The 20051-nt window shown below is 44.1% G+C and overlaps 1 protein-coding gene across 1 annotated transcript in view; it reads left to right on the top strand.

Annotated features, from left to right (window-relative positions):
- Window positions 1-20051, top strand: part of TTLL9 (tubulin tyrosine ligase like 9) — a 47150-nt gene that overhangs the window by 13936 nt on the left and 13163 nt on the right. Inside the window, exons 4-7 of the mRNA XM_068524270.1 lie at window positions 8967-9035; window positions 10910-11000; window positions 12559-12599; window positions 13473-13560. Coding sequence (XP_068380371.1) covers window positions 8967-9035; window positions 10910-11000; window positions 12559-12599; window positions 13473-13560 — 289 coding nt within the window. The remainder of the gene's footprint in view (window positions 1-8966; window positions 9036-10909; window positions 11001-12558; window positions 12600-13472; window positions 13561-20051) is intronic.

Here is a 20051-nt window from a genome sequence, read left to right as displayed (position 1 = left end):
TCCAAAACCTATGGGATGCAGCAAAAGCAGTTCTAAGAGGGAAGTTTATAGTTATACAAGCCTACCTCAAGAAACAAGAAAAATCTCAAATAAACAATCTAACCTTACACCTAAAGGAACTAGAGAAAGAAGAACAAACAAAACCCAAAGTTAGCAGAAGGAAAGAAATCATAAAGATCAGAGCAGAAATAAATGAAATAGAAACAAAGAAAACAATAGCAAAGAGTAATAAAACTAAAAGCTGGTTCTTTGAGAAGATAAACAAAATTGATAAACCATTAGCCAGATTCATCAAGGAAAAGAGGGAGAGGACTCAAATTAATAAAATTAGAAATGAAAAAGGAGAAGTTACAACAGACACCGCAGAAATACAAAGCATCCTAAGAGACTACTACAAGCAACTCTATGCCAATAAAATGGACAACCTGGAAGAAATGGACAAATTCTTAGAAAGGTATAATCTTCCAAGACTGAACCAGGAAGAAATAGAAAATATGAACAGACCGATCACAAGTAATGAAATTGAAACTGTGATTAAAAATCTTCCAACAAACAAAAGTCCAGGACCAGATGGCTTCACAGGTGAATTCTATCAAACATTTAGAGAAGAGCTAACACCCATCCTTCTCAAACTCTTCCAAAAAATTGCAGAGGAAGGAACACTCCCAAACTCATTCTATGAGGCCACCATCACCCTGATACCAAAACCAGACAAAGATACTACAAAAAAAGAAAATTACAGACCAATATCACTGATGAATATAGATGCAAAATTCCTCAACAAAATACTAGCAAACAGAATCTAACAACACATTAAAAGGATCATACACCACGATCAAGTGGGATTTATCCCAGGGATGCAGGGATTCTTCAATATACGCAAATCAATCAATGTGAAACATCATATTAACAAACTGAAGAAGAAAAACCATATGATCATACGAATAGATGCAGAAAAAGCTTTTGACAAAATTCAACACTCATTTATGATAAAAACTCTCCAGAAAGTGGGCATAGAGGGAAACTACCTCAACATAATAAAGGCCATATACGACAAACCCACAGCAAACATCATTCTCAATGGTGAAAAACTGAAAGCATTTCCTCTAAGATCAGGAACAAGACAAGGATGTCCACTCTCACCACTATTATTCAACATAGTTTTGGCAGTCCTAGCCACGGCAATCAGAGAAGAAAAAGAAATAAAAGGAATACAAATTGGAAAAGAAGAAGTAAAACTGTCACTGTTTGCAGATGATACTATACATAGAGAATCCTAAAATGCCACCAGAAAACTACTAGAGCTAATCAATGAATTTGGTAAAGTAGCAGGATACAAAATTAATGCACAGAAATCTCTTGCATTCCTATACACTAATGATGAAAAATCTGAAAGAGAAATTAAGGAAATACTCCCATTTACCATTGCAACAAAAAGAATAAAATACCTAGGAATAAACCTACATAGGGAGACAAAAAACCTATATGCAGAAAACTATAAGACACTGATGAAAGAAATTAAAGATGATACCAACAGATGGAGAGATATACCATGTTCTTGGATTGGAAGAATCAATATTGTGAAAATGACTATACTACCCAAAGCAATCTACAGATTCAATGCAATCCCTATCAAATTACCAATGGCATTTTTTACAGAACTAGAACAAAAAATCTTAAAATTTGTATGGTGACACAAAAGACTCCCAGTAGCCAAAGCAGTCTTGAGGGAAAAAAACGGAGGTGGAGGAATCAGACTCCCTGACTTCAGACTACACTACAAAGCTATGTAATCAAGACAATATGGTACTGGCACCAAAACAGAAATATAGATCAATGGAACAGGATAGAAAGCCCAGAGATAAACCCATGCACCTATGGTCAACTAACCTATGACAAAGGCAAGGACATACAATGGAGAAAAGACAGTCTCTTCAATAAGTGGTGCTAGGAAAACTGGACAGCTACATGTAAAAGGATGAAATTAGAACACTCCCTAACACCATACACAAAAATAAACTCATAATGGATTAAAGACCTAAATGTAAGACCGCACACTATAAAACTCTTAGAGGAAAACATAGGAAGAACACTCTTTGACATAAATCACAGCAAGATCTTTTTTGATCCACCTCCTAGAGTAACGGAAATAAAAACAAAAATAAACAAATGGTACCTAATGAAACTTCAAAGCTTTTGCAAAACAAAGGAAACTACAAACAAGACAAAAAGACAACCCTCAGAATGGGAGAAAATATTTGCAAACGAATCAATGGACAAAGGATTAATCTCCAAAATATGTAAACACCTCATACACCTCAATATTAAAAATACAAACAACCCAATCCAAAAATGGGCAGAAGACCTAAATAGACATTTCTCCAAAGAAGACATACAGATGGCCAAGAAACACATGAAAAACTGCTCAACATTACTAATTATTAGAGAAATGCAAATCAAAACTACAAAGAGGTATCACCTCACACCAGTTAGAATGGGCATCATCAGAAAATCTACAAACAACAAATGCTGGAGAAGGTGTGGAGAAAAGGGAACCCTCTTGCACTGTTGGTGGGAATGTAAATTGGTACAGCCACTATGGAGAACAGTAAGGAGGGTCCTTAAAAAACTAAAAATAGAACTACCATATGACCCAGCAATCCCACTCCTCGACATATATCCAGAGAAAACCACAATTCAAAAAGACACAGGCACCCCAATGTTCATTGCAGCACTATTTACAATAGCCAGGTCATGGAAGCAACCTAAATGCCCATTGACAGACGTATGGATAAAGAAGATGTGGTACATATGTACAAATGGAATGTTGCTCAGCCATAAGAAGGCATGAAATTGGGTCATTTGTAGAGATGTGGATGAATCTAGAGACTATCATACAGAGTGAAGTAAGTCAGAAAGAGAAAAACAAATATCGTATATTAATGCATATATGTGGAACCTAGAAAAATAGTACAGATGAACCGGTTTGCAGGGCAGAAATTGAGACACAGAAGTAGAGAACAAACGTATGGACACCAAGGGGGGAAAGCAGTGTGGGGTGGGGGTGGTGGTGTGATGAATTGGGAGATTGGGATTGACATGTATACACTGATATGTATAAAATTTATGACTAATAAGAACCTGCTGTATAAAAAAATAAATAAAATAAAATTCAAAAATTAAAAAAGAAAACGTTGCATAACTTGTTACACTTTATATCCAACCTCAGTGTCTACCTTTGCAAAATTTTGGGACTAATGGTACATGGAACCTAACTGAGATGCGGTGATTTAAATAAGAGAGGATTTTTTATTCAAATTAAGTACATATAGGATTCCAGCTTTAGTGGGCATTATTGTCTCCCCAGTATCCATTCCACTATGGCTCCCCCATTCTATAGGGCAGATTCTAATTGGACTGGGTTTTTCCAGGTGATCCCATCTGTATCACCCATGTTTTCCTGTCTCCTGAGTAAAATTCTCTCACTTCCATTTTATGAATTTTGTCAAGTGGCCCCTTAGTTATCTATAAATGCGTAATTCTAATTACACATAATTCCAGTGTTTCCATTTGGTGTTTGGAGGCTATCTTTAAGGAGTCTGAGATTTTCTGTCCCTTTTCCTGTTGACAAAGGGAGAAAAGCAAAACAATTTCTATAGTAGTATCATATGCAGTAGTTTTCTTGTAGTTATCCCTCCACATAATTATAGCCAACACTCAACTGTCCCTTAAGAAAAGTCATGATATGACTTTCTAAACAGAATTTAGAAACAAATTAATTAAAATACAAAAGACTTCTTTACCAAAAATACATTCAAGGGCTCCTTTTAAAAAGCAAACTTCTGATGCACATAATTAAAGAATCATAGACCTTGATGGGTCTTTTATGATCATCTTTACAAATAAATTGAGATGAAGTTTTTTTTTTTTTTTAAAGACTGATTGATTGATTGATTGATTGCTATGTTGGGTCTTCGTTTCTGTGCTAGGGCTTTCTCTAGTTGTGGCAAGCGGGGGCCACTCTTCATGGCGGTGCGCGGGCCTCTCACTATCATGGCCTCTCCTGTTGCAGAGCACAGGCTCCAGACGCGCAGGCTCAGTAGTTGTGGCTCACGGGCCCAGTTGCTCCGCGACGTATAGGATCTTCCCAGACCAGGGCTCGAACCCGTGTCCCCTGCATTGTCAGGCAGACTCTCAACCACTGCGCCACCAGGGAAGCCCCTGAGATGAAGTATTCTTTTCAAGGGAATGATCACTTTGTTATTTTCACCCAGTGTTTTCACCCAATGGGATCTACGTAGCCATGATGAAGAACGAGGGCATTCTATACGAGCTGAAATGGAGAGATGTTCAGAATAGAATGTGAACTTGAAAAAGGTGAAAGCTGATCAATCTTAGCATCTCTAGATGTGGAGCAACCAGACAATTGTGATGGAATAGCGCCAGCTGTGTATTCTTGCCAAAAAGTGGAACTTGAATCTAACAAAACCTCTAGAGCTAAGTTTCATTTATAGGAAATACAAAGAAAAGAGGAATACTTTAAATGATGCCACAAGGAAACAGACAAAGCCAGAACATGGAACAGTGCACAGGACAATTGGTTTGTACAACTAGTCAATGGCAGGGGGAAAGGAGGGAAGACTGTCCTCAATTAAAAGAGACTTAGGTGTCATAACAACCAAATGCAATGTAGTGAGCTGTTTAGGTCTGGACTTAAACCTATTATAAAAGGACATTTTTGAGATAATCAGGGGAATTTGATTATGGACTGAAGAATCAGGCACTAAAACATCATTATTAATTATGTCTTGTATGATAATGGTATTATGGTTATATAGCAGAGTGTCAATTTTTTGAAAACAAGATGCACACTGAAGTCTGTAAGGGTGAAATAACATGACATCTGGGATTTGTTTTAAAATGAAAGTTTGATAATTTTGAATTTGTGTATTGGGAGTATGTACTATTCTCTGCTTTTGATATGTCAGAAAATTTTAATATAAAATAGTAAATAGAAAATGCAAGGTGGGCTTCCCTGGTGGCGCGGTGGTTGAGAATCTGCCTGCCAATGCAGGGGACACGGGTTCGAGCCCTGGTCTGGGAAGATCCCACATGCCGCAGAGCAACTGGGCCAGTGAGCCACAACTACTGAGCCTGCGTGTCTGGAGCCTGTGCTCCGCAACAAGAGAGGCCGCGATAGTGAGAGGCCCGCACACCACAATGAAGAGTGGTCCCCGCTTGCCACAACTAGAGAAAGCCCTCGCACAGAAACGAAGACCCAACACAGCCATAAATTAATTAATTAATTAATTAAAAAAATAAAATAAAATAAAAATAATTATATATATATTAAAAAAAAAGAAAATGCAAGGTGAAAAAAAAAAGCTTTAATGAGGAAATGTGTGTAAAATCCTTGTGCCTGGTTCATAGTTGAGAAATATTAGCTGCTAATATTACCGCTGTGTAGGAACTATTCCCCTGAAGTTCTGTTTCTGTTGCTGCGTCCCAAAACTCCGTGGCTTGAAACAACAATCATCTCTTATTTAACTCATGAGCCTCCAGCTTGGGCAGCACTTGACAGGGAAGGCCCATGACTGCTCCAGCATCTACCTGGGCGGATTTACTGAGGGCTGGAGGATTCGCTGCCAAGCTGGCTCACTCGCTCCGCTAGCAAGTTGGTGCTGGCTGCTGGCTGGGAGTTCAGCCAGGGTTGGGGGCTGGAAGACTCAGTTGCCCCCAGTGTGGGCTTCTCCACGTGACCTGAGCTTCCTCACAGCATGGTGGCTGGGTTCCAAGGGTAACCATCTCCAAAGAGAAAGCTGTGTGGAAGCTGTGTTGCCTTTTATGACCCAGCACTGGAATTCCCACAGCATCACTTCTGCTGTACACAATTAGTTGAGACAGTCCTGAAGGCTCACGCAGATTCAAGGGGAACGGACATTGACTTTCCTCTTGTTGGAAGGTGGTGGGTAGCAAGGTTGTGGAAGACACATGGGACTGGGAATATCGTTGTGATTGCTTTTGGAAACGACAGTCTGGCGAGGCTAGATATTAGGTGATTTCCAGTCTCAACAACCCTGATATATCACCATGCAGGAAGTTTATTTTCCACTCTTTAGGATTATTCCCTTAGGAGGACATCTCCTGGAACAGGCATGTCAGTGACTAACAAGGCTTTAAACAATAAAGGCTCTTCATTATCTTATATAACAAGAAAGCTGGAGGTAGGCAGTTCCAGGTTTAGGGGTGTACTCAATGGTGCCATTAAAAGCCCAGGCTTCTTCTCTTTGTCCACTCTGCCTCCTCAGTGTGTTGGGTTTCTGTCATCAAACTTGTCACCTTATGGATGTGAGATGGCTGTTGTAGTTGCAGGTATCACCTCCTCAGATGTAGCATTCAAACAAGGGGCAGGCACTTTCTCTCTCTCTCTCCCCCACCCCCAATCTCTCCCCAACCCTAATTTTTAAATTAATTAATTAATTAATTAATTTTTGGCTGTGTTGGGTCTTCGTTTCTGTGAGAGGGCTTTCTCTAGTTGCGGCGAGCTGGGACCACTCTTCATCGCGGTGCGCGGGCCTCTCACTGTCGCGACCTCTCCCGTTGCGGAGCACAGGCTCCAGATGCGCAGGCTCAGTAGTTGTGGCTCACGGGCCCAGTTGCTCCGCGGCATGTGGGATCTTCCCAGACCAGGGCTCGAACCCATGTCCCCTGCATTGGCAGGCAGATTCTCAACCACTGCGCCACCAGGCAAGCCTCCTAATATTTTTAACAAGGATGAAATTCTTTCCTCAAAGCCCCAAGCAGATATCTCCTTAGGTCTCTTTGCCCAAAACGGGTCACATGGTTTCCATTAGCTGCAAGGGAGGCTGGGAAAACAAGTATCTGGTCTTTCTAGGCTCTATCCTGCGAGGCAGGCTTTGTCAGCCAGGAAGAAGAGGAAGTGGAGTGACTTTAGGGAAGTCAATCAACAGGGGTGGGGGTGGCGGTTCCTAGATCAAAAGGTATGAACTTTTAAAAAAAAATTTTTAATTGAAGTTTAATAAAACAGAAAGTGCCCAAATTTTAAGGATATAGCTTGATGAATTTTCACAAGGTGAACACTAGTATCCATATTATACACAGAGCATTGCCAGCCCCTCAGCATCTCCCCCAGACCCCTTTCCACTCACCACCCCCAGTCACCAACAGCATAGGTTCCTTTTGTCTGTTTTTGGACTTTATATAATTGGAATCATGCAGTACAGCTACATTGTGTCTGGTTTCTCTCCTTCAACATTATGTCCATGCGATTCATCCATACTGATGTGGGTAACTGTAAATTGTTAAGCATTGTTGTATACTATTCCATTGAGAGAATATTTATTCATTTGAGAGTTTCAAGGTTGCAGTTATTATGAATTGTGCTGCTTGGACATTCCCGTGCATGTCCATGGATGCCCACGTGCACACGTTTCTGTCACGGAGTTACCTAGGAGAGGAATCGCTGGGTCACAGGGGTGCCTGCCTTCAGTTTTAGTGGATGCTGCCCAACAGTTTCCCAACAATGCAGTGTGTGAGCGTTCCAGTTTCTCCACATCCTCACCAACATTTGGTAGTGTCTGCCTTTACTTTTAGCCATTCCTGGGGAGTGTGTAGTGCTATCATATTGGGGTTTTCATTTGCGTTTCCCTGAAGACTATGGGTCAGTGCCTTTTCATTGCTTACCTTGGGTCATCTCTTGCGAAGTGCCCGGTCAAGTCTTTGCACAGCTGTGAACTGTTGGAAGCCCTGGATGCACACTGAGTCATTGTTTTCCAAAAGAGCTGTGCACGTGTGGCTGCCCCTGCGCCACTGCCAGTGCTCCAGTCTTTTGGGCACCCCATCTTCTGGGCACACACAACCCTGAACCAGGGTGCACAGCATGGCAGGCAGAGCAGGGCTGGGTTTTTAGCTCCACTGCCCCCACCGCTGGGAGCCCTTCTTGCAACAACCCGCGGCCATGCCTGATGGCCCTGCCCGCCTCACATTGTACCATGAGCCTCGCTTTGACCATCTGGGCCATGCTCAGAGGAGATGAGAACGAAATGAGAGTTTGCTCAGGCTGGGTGCATTTATGCTGGAGAAAAAAGTGACTCCGGGGCACTTGCTCAGTGGCTGCAAATAACCAAAGGGCTGTTCTGGGGCCCAGGAACCAGATTTGCTGTAGGAGGCCTAGAGGCCAGAACCAGGCAGGCGAATTTTAACTCAACACAGGTTAGGCTGTGAAAGTTCCATGAGGTCTGGGCTACTGCTATAGCATAAAGCCAAGCACACAGTAGGCACCTAATATGTACCTTCTGGATGAAATGACTGCTTAATAGACTGCTTAATCCTGCCACGGAATGGGCTGTCAGGGGGGTGGGGGAAGGTAGTGAGCTTCCTGGCACTGTGAATGTGCAAGGTCAGGCAGGTGACCGTTGTGGAGGGATGTCACAGAGGGAACCATGCCTTTGGTGCCTGCTGCCCTGCATGGTATGAAAGATTCTCCAACCCCTAGACTCTGTGAAGCTTTGAATTATCCATGCTGGGATTCAGTAAAGGCAGGCTGATTGCAGTATTAGCTGAAGCAAAATCTAATTAGGAAGGCAAATTGATTTCCAAAAAAAGAAGTGGATGATGTGTTCCCAGGACTGTTAGAAATGGCTTTTTAATTGTCTGCTCCTTTGTATTATTCATGCAATTGTGTGCCTTTGTGAGCTCAGTCAGTCTCTCACTTTCCTTCCCACTTCCCTCTCTCCCTCCCGCCATGCTTAGCACCTTCTCTGTCCCAACCCCTTCAAGGCTGGGCTGGACCATTCCTCAGGGACAGTTGGGGGGCCCTCGGGGGGAGATGGAAACAGAAAAATGCTGGGGAGGGGCCCCAGGCCCCCCAGGCCCCCAGGCCCAGGGGCCAACAGGGAACCACACAGAGCTGAGAGCCAACCTTTCTGCCCTCACCGCCACCCCAGGTAGCCCGGTCGCAGGGGAAGGGCATCTTCCTCTTCCGGAGGCTGAAGGACATCATGGACTGGAAGAAGGTGAGCTTGCCCCTCCCCCTTCCTCCCCAAACCCTCCTTTGCCCTTGCATGGATGAGGGGCCCCTCCTCCTTGCCCTCAAAGCTTGGAGGGCTGGCAAAGAAGCTCTGCCCACAGGCCTGACTATGGGTGCAGGGTCTCTGGAGCCAAATTGCCTGGGTTCAAATCCTGACCTTGCCACTTAATAGCTGTGTGACCTTGGGCAAGTCATTTCACCTCTCTGTGCCCCAGTGAATCAAGGAGTTAATATGTCTAAGAGAACGGTGCATTCTTTTCCTGGGCCTCCTGCTCACATGGCTGCAGAGAGTTTGGCTAACTCTTCCTCCAGGTCCTGGACTGAGCCTGAGGCATGTCCCTCCCTCCCTCAACCCCATCCTTGTCACAGCAGAAATCCTGGTCCCAATCCTGCCTCAGCAGCTGTGTGGTCCTGGGGAAATTGCTGAACCCCTTAGAGATGATAATGTGCAGGGTGGGTGTGAGGAGCAGGATGACAGAACTCCTACACAACCGGCACCTACCGCGTCAGCAGGCTCACAGCAGGTGCTCAATAAATGAACTTTTCCTCCTCACCGTGTGTCCTGATTCCTCTCATGAAACTGTCAGGGCACCGCTGGGAAGAAGCTCACCAGCTTGGAGGCTCAGCCGGCTCGGAGCGCTGTCAACCCCTCTGACAGCCACATGAGTATAGGTGGGGGTAGCCCTGGGTCCCAGAAAGAGAAGACCTGGCTGCCTCGATATTGAAGCAGCTTGGGGGTAGTGGTGATGGTAGGTGTAGAAAATTCTGGCCCTTGGGCCCAGAAGCCCTGAGTTCCAGCGCTCACTGCCACTGGCTGTTGTGTGACCTTACCAGGTGTGTGACATTTGCCTTTGGGCCTCGGTTTTCTCACAAGGTTACTGTGAAGGGGACAGTGGGTGGGAAAGGGCTTTGCAGATGGTGAGGTGAAAGGAGCATGCTATCCTCCTGAGCTGGGCTGGCCTGCAAAGAATTAGCAGGTAGAGAAGGGAGAGGAATGTCCTTGGAGGCCTGGGTGGTGCTTCAGGCAGCGCTGACCAATGGAACTTTCTACAGTGGTGGGAATGGTGCACACCTGTGCTCTCCGATGCCCTGACCGCTAGCGACATGTTGATATACTGAACACTGGAAATGAGGCTAGTGAGACTGAAGGACTGGATTTTTAATTTATTTCCTCTTTTATTGTGGTAAAATATACATAAAATTTACCAGTTTAACTCTATTTGTGTACAATTCAATGGCATTAAGCACATTCATAGTTTTGTGCAACAGTCACCACCATCCATTTCTAGAACTTTTTCATCTTCTCCAGCTGAAACTTGTAGCCATTAAACACTAATCCCCTCCTGTCCCCCTGCCCCCGGCCCCTGGCAACCACCCTTCTACTTTCTGTCTCTATGAATTCCACTACTCTAGGTACCTTGTATAAGTGGAATCATACAATATTTGTCCTTTTATGTCTGGCTTATTTCACTTAGCATGAAGCCTTTAAGGTTCATCCATATTATAGCATATAACATCATTTCCTTTTAATCAATTTAAATATAAATGTACATAGCCACACGTGGCCAGTAGCTGCCCTATTGGGAAGCACAGATCTAGAGGTTAAATACCCAGGCTCTGGGCCCAGCCTGTGTGGGTCCACTTCCCAGCTGTACCACCAGTTGGCTGTGTTACCATGGGCAAGTCACTCCCCCTCTCTGTGCTTCAGTTTCTCATCTGTAAAATGGGAATAACATTAGTACCTTCCCGACAGGGTTGATTTAAGGATCAGATCACATACCCCCAAGTAGAGTGCCTATCACAATGCCTCGTATACAGGAAATGCTAAAAAATGTTAATAACAACTATTATTACAACTAGGACACAAGAAGTTCTGATGACCAGAAAGATGATATTCCCGTGGAGAACTATGTAGCTCAGCGTTACATTGAAAATCCCTACCTGATAGGAGGTAAGATGGCTGTCTCTGCTCCTGCCCTTCCATGGAACGGTCGGTCAGTCAGTCAACAAGCCTTGATTAGCAGCCCAACGTGGGCTCAGCCTGACACCAGGCATGATGGGATGCAAAGACAGAATCCCATCCGGCATGCCCCCACCTCCCAGCCGTTGCCCCTAAGGTTCCCCCTGCCTGGCATGCCCTTCCCTCTCCCTTCCTGGTTCACTAAAATCCTCTTCATTCTTCAAGCACCAGCTCCTTCATGCGTTTATCCAACAAATATTTACAAAGTGCCTAGTCAGTGCCAACCATTGTCCAGGGTGCTGGCCGCCCACCCTGCTCTCTTGGAGCTTACACTCCGATGAGCAGACAGCAATAAACCAGGAACAAAGAAGTAAGATAGTTCCACACAGCGGTGAGTGTTATGAAGTAAATCAAGTGCAGAGTGAGGGAGGGCCTCTCTGCAGAGGTGACGGGAGCTGAAACCTGAATGACAACTAGGGGTCCCCTGTGGGTAGATCTGGAGGGAGGGGGAGCTGTAAGGGCCAAGGGCCTGAGGTGGAACCAGGCTAGCGCATGAAACCTTCTCGGATTTCCCCAGGCCGTCTCCACCTCTGCTTTTCCCACACGGGGGCCGAGAAGTACAGACACGTCAGGCAGTATGTGAGGAGGGGCGTCTTGGGAGGGTCTAGTCTGAGAGGAGCCAGTGCTCCGAAGGGGTCAGCATCACTTGCCTCCTCTCACTTCCTCAGGCAATGTCCTTCCCCAGGGGCAGTCCGTGGTGTCTCCTCCACCCCTCCCTTTCCCAGTGACCCCATCCTCTCCCGTGGCTTTAACCACCACCCAGATCCAGTGACTCCCAGCTTTCTGACTCCAGCCGAGACCTTGCCCCGCACCCCAGACCCTGATGTCCCGCAGCCTGTATCATCCTCTCGCAGGCATCTCTCAGCAACTCGAATCCAACAGGACTAAAATCCAGCCCTTGTCCTCCCCCCACCATCTGGCTCACCCACCAGCCTCCCCCCAGGGACACAGCCCTCGCACCCCAAGCCAGAAGGCGGAGACCGCTCTGGGAGCATCCCTCTCTTCCCTCCCACATCGGTTCTTCATCAAGCTCGCGTGCAGCTTTTGAACCTGGCTGGCCACCTGCATCCCAGTTCCGGCCACTGTCCTCTCCCTCCAGGACAACACGCCAGCCTCCGCACTGATGCCCACTGCTCTGGCCCCCTTCACTCCACTCCAAACACAGTTGCCAGAGGGATCGGACACCCTTCAGTAGCTTCCCATGGTTGGTAGAACAAAATCCCAAAACTGCTCATGACCTGGCCTCTGCTGACCTCACTGACATCTCCTTCCACTCTGCCCTTGGACCAAGCTCTGTGTCGCCTCTGGGCCTCTGCTCAGGCAGCTCCTCCTGCTCGAAGGCCCCGCCCCATCTGGGCTAGGCAGGCACCCGGTACCTCCTGTGGTTCATTGGGATTCACATCTGCCTGTCAACTGTTGTATCCCCCAAACCTAGCATGGTACACAATCAATATTTGTTACACTGATTAATTCTTTCCTTGCCTGGCAGGCCGCAAGTTTGACCTGCGTGTCTACGTGCTGGTGATGTCGGTGAGTGACCAATACAGGTACCTTCCTCCAGTGGTGGGGAAGGGGCAGTTGGACTGGGGGGCAGGGGCAGAAGCCATTCTGGGGGCACCCGTGTGAGCTGTCTGGTTTAACCTGCCTGGGAGAGCCCAGGGGGTGGGTAAACAGATCCAAGGTTTGCCGTCTCAGAGACCCCAGCATCTGGATTGTCCCTCTGCCTTCCTTCTTTATTCATTCAGTCATCCATGGTAACCACAGCTAGCATTTATTGAGCACCAGGCCCAGTATTTAGCAGGTTTTATCTCATTCAGTCCTCCTAATAACCAGGGAGGTAGGATCTTTTATTAGCCTCATTTTACAGATGAGGAAACAGATCAGAGGGGCTGAGTGACTTGCTTGAAGTCACACAGCTGGTGAGTGGCAGAGCTGGGATTTGGATCCAGGCATCTTACTCTCTTAACAAAGGAGGTGCTATACTCCCTCCACCCCTGCATTCGACGAACACTTAAACCTTCATGGTGCAATATTCTATGCTGGGAACAGGATATAAGGGTGTCCAAGACAGGCTCGGCCCCTGTCCTCCTGGAGCTTACAGTCTGGTGGGGAATAGGGACACACCGTGAGCTGGTGGGTGTCACATGTGGTGGTGGAGCAGAGAAGACACCCATTAATTTTGTTCCCTTCTGCATCTCGCTACCCCTACTTCTACCTCCAGGGAAGGAGGGGGATTGAGTCAAAGGAGGCTAATGTTTGAGCAAATTCATGAAGGATGATGTGGGAAAGAAGGCAGGACATGCCAGGCAGAGGAAACAGCAGGTGCAAAAGCTAGGAGCTGTGAAAGTGCTGGTATTGATTCCCCTTCCCTCTTCTCTCTCTCCATTTCCACCTCCCCCACAGTACATGCCGCTGCGAGCCTGGCTGTACCGGGATGGCTTCGCCCGATTCTCCAACACCCGCTTCACACTGAACAGCATTGATGACCAGTGTATCCTGGCATCCCACCCCCCACCCCTAAGCGTTCCCCGCATACCCTGCTCTGCCTGTCCTCTGGCTGGTCCTGAGATAACTCATTCATTCCACAGATGTTTGCTGAGTGCCAGGCTCTGGTCTGGGCACAGGAGATACAGCAGTGAACAAGACAGCCCTGGTCACTTCCCTCCCGGAGCTTACAATCTTGTGGAGATGGAGGATCCTCCAGTTATCTGAGGAGAGCAGCCCTGCTCTGCTCAGAGCAACTCACCCCAAGCTTCTCTGCTTGATGATCATTTCACACTGATTCATGTTCATAGGATAGGAGTGCTTGAGTCCCTTTGGAGAATGTTTGCGTCCTTTTACGTGCCTAGTCATGGGCTCACTCATTCACTTGAATACAATGTCCTTTTCACCCATCAAATTGACAGATATGAAAAATTTGATAACACGCTATATTGACGAGGCTAGGGGAGTACATACATTGCTGGTGGAATGTGAACTGGTACAACCACTTAGGAGGCAATCTGGCAAATTATCAAAAGACAAATGCATGGACCCTCTGACCCAGCAATTCCCTTCTGGAGTTTATCCTGCAGGTACACTCACAATATAGTAAAAGAGGGGGTTAAATGTTACTCACTGCACAGCCTTGTTGTGAGATTTAAAAAAGAAAATAACTAAATGAATGACTCATTTATACAGCTGTTAAAAAGGAACAGGGGAAGGTGCCTTATGTACTGATGTGAAATAATCTCCAAGATGTATTGTTAACTGGAAAAAAAACAAGTATAGAACTTTGTGGAAGGTATGCTCCCATTCTTGTTAAAAAGTATATCTCTGTATATGTTTTTATCTGTGCATAGATATCTCTGGAAGGATGTAGAAGAAACTGGAAACAGAATTTGCCTTTGGGAGGAGAAATGGGTAGGTGGGGACTGGGGTGGGAAGCAGATACTCCTTATATACATTTTTATACCTTTTGACTTTTGAACTATGTGAATGTATTATCTGGTTCAAATATAAACATCAAAGATAGTTTTTAAGATTTTTAGACATGAGCATCAGAGGAAAAGGGGTAGACGATCAGAAATATTTAGGAGATAAATCAGCAGGACTAGATTACCTGCATATGGGAGAGGTGGAAATGGCAAGTGATGTTGCCAAGCTTCTGGCTTGGGCAATCCAGCTGATGCTTTTAGTCAATTCACATCACTGTGCCTTAATTTCATCATTCAATTAAGTGTCTGTCCAAGGTAATACATTCCCTACATGATAGAAGGGCTTAGGTCCTCCCGAGAATTTTCTACAATTTGTTTCTTTCTATTTAGCCAACTTCAGCATTTCCAGTATGTTTGTTCTATTTTGTGATTCTAACAAGCCTTTATCATATGCAACTCATCAAATTTATTTTAGTTTCCTTTTTTGCCACCTCATTTCTTATTAAAGTTAAATGATACATGTAAAGCACTTGAACAATGCCTAACCCAGAGTGACTACTCAGTACAGGTTAGTGGTCTCCCGGCCCCCATTTAAAAATGTTTGCTTATCTCCAGGCATCATGGGGCCTTATTAAACTGAGGCCTCTCCCAGGGCCTTATTAAACTGAGGCCTCTCCCAGGGCTAGTTTCTGTTTAATGAGGCTTTGCTGTTTTCACAGTGAGTGAATACACGTAATTTTCCATCCCTTCTTTTAATTGTTCTTAATTTTTAAATACTGAAATGTTTAAATTCTATGAAAACTGCAGGAAAAGCTGTAACAGAAATCTATGCATCTACCATCCAGATTTAGCAGATATTAATATTTTGCCATATTTGCTTTAGATACACAGCAACTTTTAAAATAATAAAGCAACTTTGGATCACAAAATAATAATATATAATATTATTAACCTGACTTTAAATAAATATATATAATATATATAGTTTACACACAATTATTCAAATACATATATGCATATACACACACCCAAAATATAAAAATATTCACCTCAACACCGTAGTAGTAAACAAGCAGAAACAGCTTAACCCACCCTAGAGGGATGGTGAAATGAATGATAAAGCATTTCCAGGATCTTGTGTAGCTGTTGAATACAATGAGGTGATTGAAATGTCATGGAAAAGTACCTACAGGAATTCCCTAGCGGTCCAGTGGTTAGGATTCTGCGCTTTCACTGCTGAGGGCCCGGGTTCCATCCCTGCTTGGGAACACTAAGATCCCACAAGTTGCAAAGTGCTGCCAAGAAAAACAAACAAAAAAACCCCCGGTATCTACGATAGACCATGAGGTGGAAACAACATGTGCGGTGTAGAACTGGGATGTGTTTACAATTCCATTTTTGCTTTTAGGGAAGTACGTTTCTGTTTAGAAGAAAGTATGAAAGGATATTCATGAATCTATTAACTTTGAAAAATTCAGAGGATTAGAATCAGGTCAGGAAACATTTACTTTCAACTTTACACATTTCTCTATATTATGAACTGTTCTTTATAACCGCTATGAATTACTTTAATAGTAAAGATAATAAAACATTTAAAGGATATAGCCTTCATAATAAAAGTATAGCTCTTTAAAGACAAATCAGAAAATACAGAAATGTACAAAAAGGGGGGAGGGAGGAAAAGAAACCTTTTCTAGTCACACTTTCTAGAAATAACTACTTACCTTTTTTTTTTTTTTAATAGACTTTTACTTTTTTTTTAAGTATTTGTTTATTTATTTATTTATGGCTGTGTTGGGTCTTCGTTTCTGTGCGAGGGCTTTCTCTAGTTGTGGCAAGCGGGGACCACTCTTCATCGCGTTGCGCGGTCCTCTCACTATCGCGGCCTCTCTTGTTGCGGAGCACAGGCTCCAGACGTGCAGGCTCAGTAATTGTGGCTCATGGGCCCAGCTGCTCCGCGGCACGTGGGATCTTCCCAGACCAGGGCTCGAACCCGTGTGCCCTGCATTGGCAGGCAGACTCTCAACCACTGCGCCACCAGGGAAGCCCCTACTTACCTTTTTGCTGTCTTTCCTCCCAGGTTTTTTGTTGTTGTTTGGCCTTTTATATATGAGTGATCCCACTGTATAAGTATAACCTTTTTTTCACTGAACATTATTTAAGTATTTTCCTTATAGACATTTTTTATTAGTTACAAAGTATTCCACTGAATAGATTTACTGGTTTACTAATCCTACTTTCAGGCATTTGGGAAGTAGTCAATTTCTTCCTATTATGACAAATAATGCTGCAAAGAAACATATTTTTTTCATAAATCTTTTACTATATTAAATTTTTTTCCTTTGTATGATGCCACAGAGGTATAAATACTGGGTCAAGGGCATCGGCCAGATTGTTTTCCAGAAGATTTCCTCATATTTTTACCCTCCCACTGACAGGACCCATTTCATCCCAGCTCCCCTGTACTGGGGACGATCAATTAAAAAATACATTTCCAGGGCTTCCCTGGGACGCAGTGGTTAAGAATCTGCCTGCCAGTGCAGTTGACACGGGGTCAAGCCCTGGTCCTGGAAGATCCCACATGCTGCAGAGCAACTAAGCCCGTGCGCCGCAACTACTGAAGCCCGCGTGCCTAGAGCCTGTGCTCCACAACAAGAGAAGCCACCACAATAAGCCCGCGCACCGCAATGAAGAGTAGCCCCCACTCGCCGCAACTAGAGAAAGCCCGCGCGCAGCAACGAAGACGTCACACGGCCAAAAATAAATAAAATAAATAAATTTATTTAAAAAAAACACACATTTCCAAAACAATTGGCATATCTAGGTGAAGCATATATGGGAATTCATTGTACTATTTATTCTTGCAAGTATTCTGTGGGTTTTAAATTTTTTCCCAATAAAAAGGGTAAAAAAAATGTAACTGACTTGATGGGGAAGCAGATTTTTTGCCTTAGAATTTGCATCTCTTCCAATTTTCATTTTTCCCCCATTTACATCCCTTTAAAATTGTGTATCTTTTATTACTAGAAACTTTGGGCACTTTCCCAGATGGTCTTTTACCAGTTATATTTTCTCTTTTATGTTTTCATATCCTTTATCTATTTATCTATTAGGGTCATACAATTTTATTGTTAACAATTTATGCGTGATTTTCACGTGACAAAACATTAGCCTGTCATATTCGTTACAAATCTTTTCTCTAGTCATGTCTTCCTTTCATTTTTGCCTTGACATCTGATTAATTTCCTTCTCACATAGTTGACTATATCCACTGATTTCCTCTGTGATTTCTATTGTCATTCCTAAGATAAGAAAATCCTTTTCCCCCTGAAGATTTCACAGCTAATCAGTTCCACTTCTCTATGAATTGGACCGTTTGTTTGCTTACTCTTTGACCCTTAGCTTGTTGGTCCATTGGAACCTGGTTTCAGGTCCATCTGTGGAGAGGGGAGGCTCTGAGTTCAGCTGACCAGTCACCCACTCTCCTCTTGGAGCCTCTGCTTCTCCCTGGAAACTAGGGAAGTCCCTGACTTCTCCTCCCCACAGGCAGGAGCAGTGTGCGGAGAATGTGAGTGTTTCCTCCATCACAACGGAGCGATTTCCCCTCTTAAAGCCAGTAACTCACTTTGCCTGAACACCCTGTTTTTCCTTTTATTTTTTTTTTAAATGTTACAAAGTCACAGCATTCCCTGCCATATCTTTTTTTTTTTTTTTTTTTTTTTAATTTATTTTTAGCTGTGTTGGGTCTTCGCTTCTGTGCGAGGGCTTTCTCTAGTTGCGGCGAGCGGGGGCCACTCTTCATCGCGGTGCGCGGGCCTCTCACTATCGCGGCCTCTCTTGTTGCGGAGCACAGGCTCCAGACGCGCAGGCTCACGTTGTGGCTCACGGGCCCAGTTGCTCCGCGGCATGTGGGATCTTCCCAGGCCAGGGCTCGAACCCGTGTCCCCTGCATTGGCAGGCAGACTCTCAACCACTGCACCACCAGGGAAGCCCTCCATTTTTAAAATAACAATTGTATTGTGATATATTCACGTACTACGCAGTTCACCCCGTTAAATCATACAACTCAATGGTTCTTTTTTTAAAAAAATAAATTTATTTATGTATTTATGGTTGTATCGGGTCTTCGTTGCTGCACACAGGCTTCCTCTAGTTGTGGCGAGTGGGGTCGTTGCGGTGTGCAGACTTCTCATTTTGGTGGCTTCTCTTGTTTCAGAGCATGGGCTCTAGGCACGTGGGCTTCAGTAGTTGTGGCACATGGGCTCAGTAGTTGTGGTTCCTGGGCTCTAGAGCATAGGCTTAGTAGTTGTGGCACATGGGCATATTTGCCCTGCAGCATGTGGGATCCTCTGGACCAGGGCTCAAACCCGCGTCCCCTGCAATGGCAGGCAGATTCTTAACCACTGCGCCACCAGGGAAGTCCCAACTCAATGGTTCTTATCATCTTCACACAGCCATCACCACATTCGGTTTTAGAACATTTTCACCATCCCCCAAAAGAAACTCCATATTCATTAGCTGTCGTTTCCCATTTCCCTCCAACCCCACTTCCCAGCCCTATGCAACAACTTTTTACTCTATATGTTTGCTTATTCCGGACATTTCATATAAATGGATTCATATAATATGTGGTCTTTTGTATCTTCTTTTATTAAGCATAATGTTTTCAAAGTGTCATAACCTGTATCAGTACTTCATTCCTTTTTATTGCTAAGCAATGTTCCATTGTATGGATATAGCACATTTTATTTATCCATTCATTGGTTGATGGACATTTGGGTTGTTTCTACTTTTGAGCTATTATTAATAATGCTGCTATGGACATTTATGTACAAGTTTTTGTGTGGACATATGTTTTTATTTCTCTTGGGTATATACTAGGAGTGCAGTTGCTGGTCACATGGTAATTTTATGTTTAACCTTTTGAAGAACCACTAAACTATTTTCCAAAGCACTGCACCATTTTACATTCCCACCAGCATGGTAGGAGAGTTCCAGTTGCTCCACATCCTTGCCAACATTTGTTATTATCTGTCCTTTTTTATTATAGCCACCCTAGTGGATGTGAAGTGGTTTTGATTTGCATTTCCTTGATGACTAATGATGTTAAGCATCTTTTTGTGTGCTTCTTGGCCATTTGTAAATCTTTGGAGAAATTTCTACTCAAAGTCTTTGCCCATTTTCTCATTGGGTTGTCTTTTTTATTGTTGAACTGTAAGTTTCTAAATGTATTTTTAATACTGCTTGCTTATGAGATACATGATCTACAAATATTTTCTTCCATTCTGTGGGTTGTCCTTTTTATTTTTTAATATATATTGTTTCATTGTTTGTTTTCTCTTTTTTTAATATTTATTTATTTATTTATTTTTGGCTGCGTCAGGTCTTAGTTGCAGGCACATGGAATCTTTTTGTTGCAGCGCAGGCTCTTCGTTGCAGTGCGCAGGCTTCTCTCTAGTTGTGGTGTGCAGGCTTAGTTGCCCAACCAGGGATCGAACCTGCATCCCCTGCATTGGAAGGCAGATTCTTAACCACTGGACCTCCAGGGAAGTCCCTGGTTGTCCTT

Source organism: Eschrichtius robustus, chromosome 16 (genome assembly GCF_028021215.1).
Source record: "Eschrichtius robustus isolate mEscRob2 chromosome 16, mEscRob2.pri, whole genome shotgun sequence".
Lineage (NCBI taxonomy): Eukaryota > Metazoa > Chordata > Mammalia > Artiodactyla > Eschrichtiidae > Eschrichtius > Eschrichtius robustus.
Note: the sequence above shows the minus strand (reverse complement) of the source record. Positions and strands in the feature narration are given on the sequence as shown.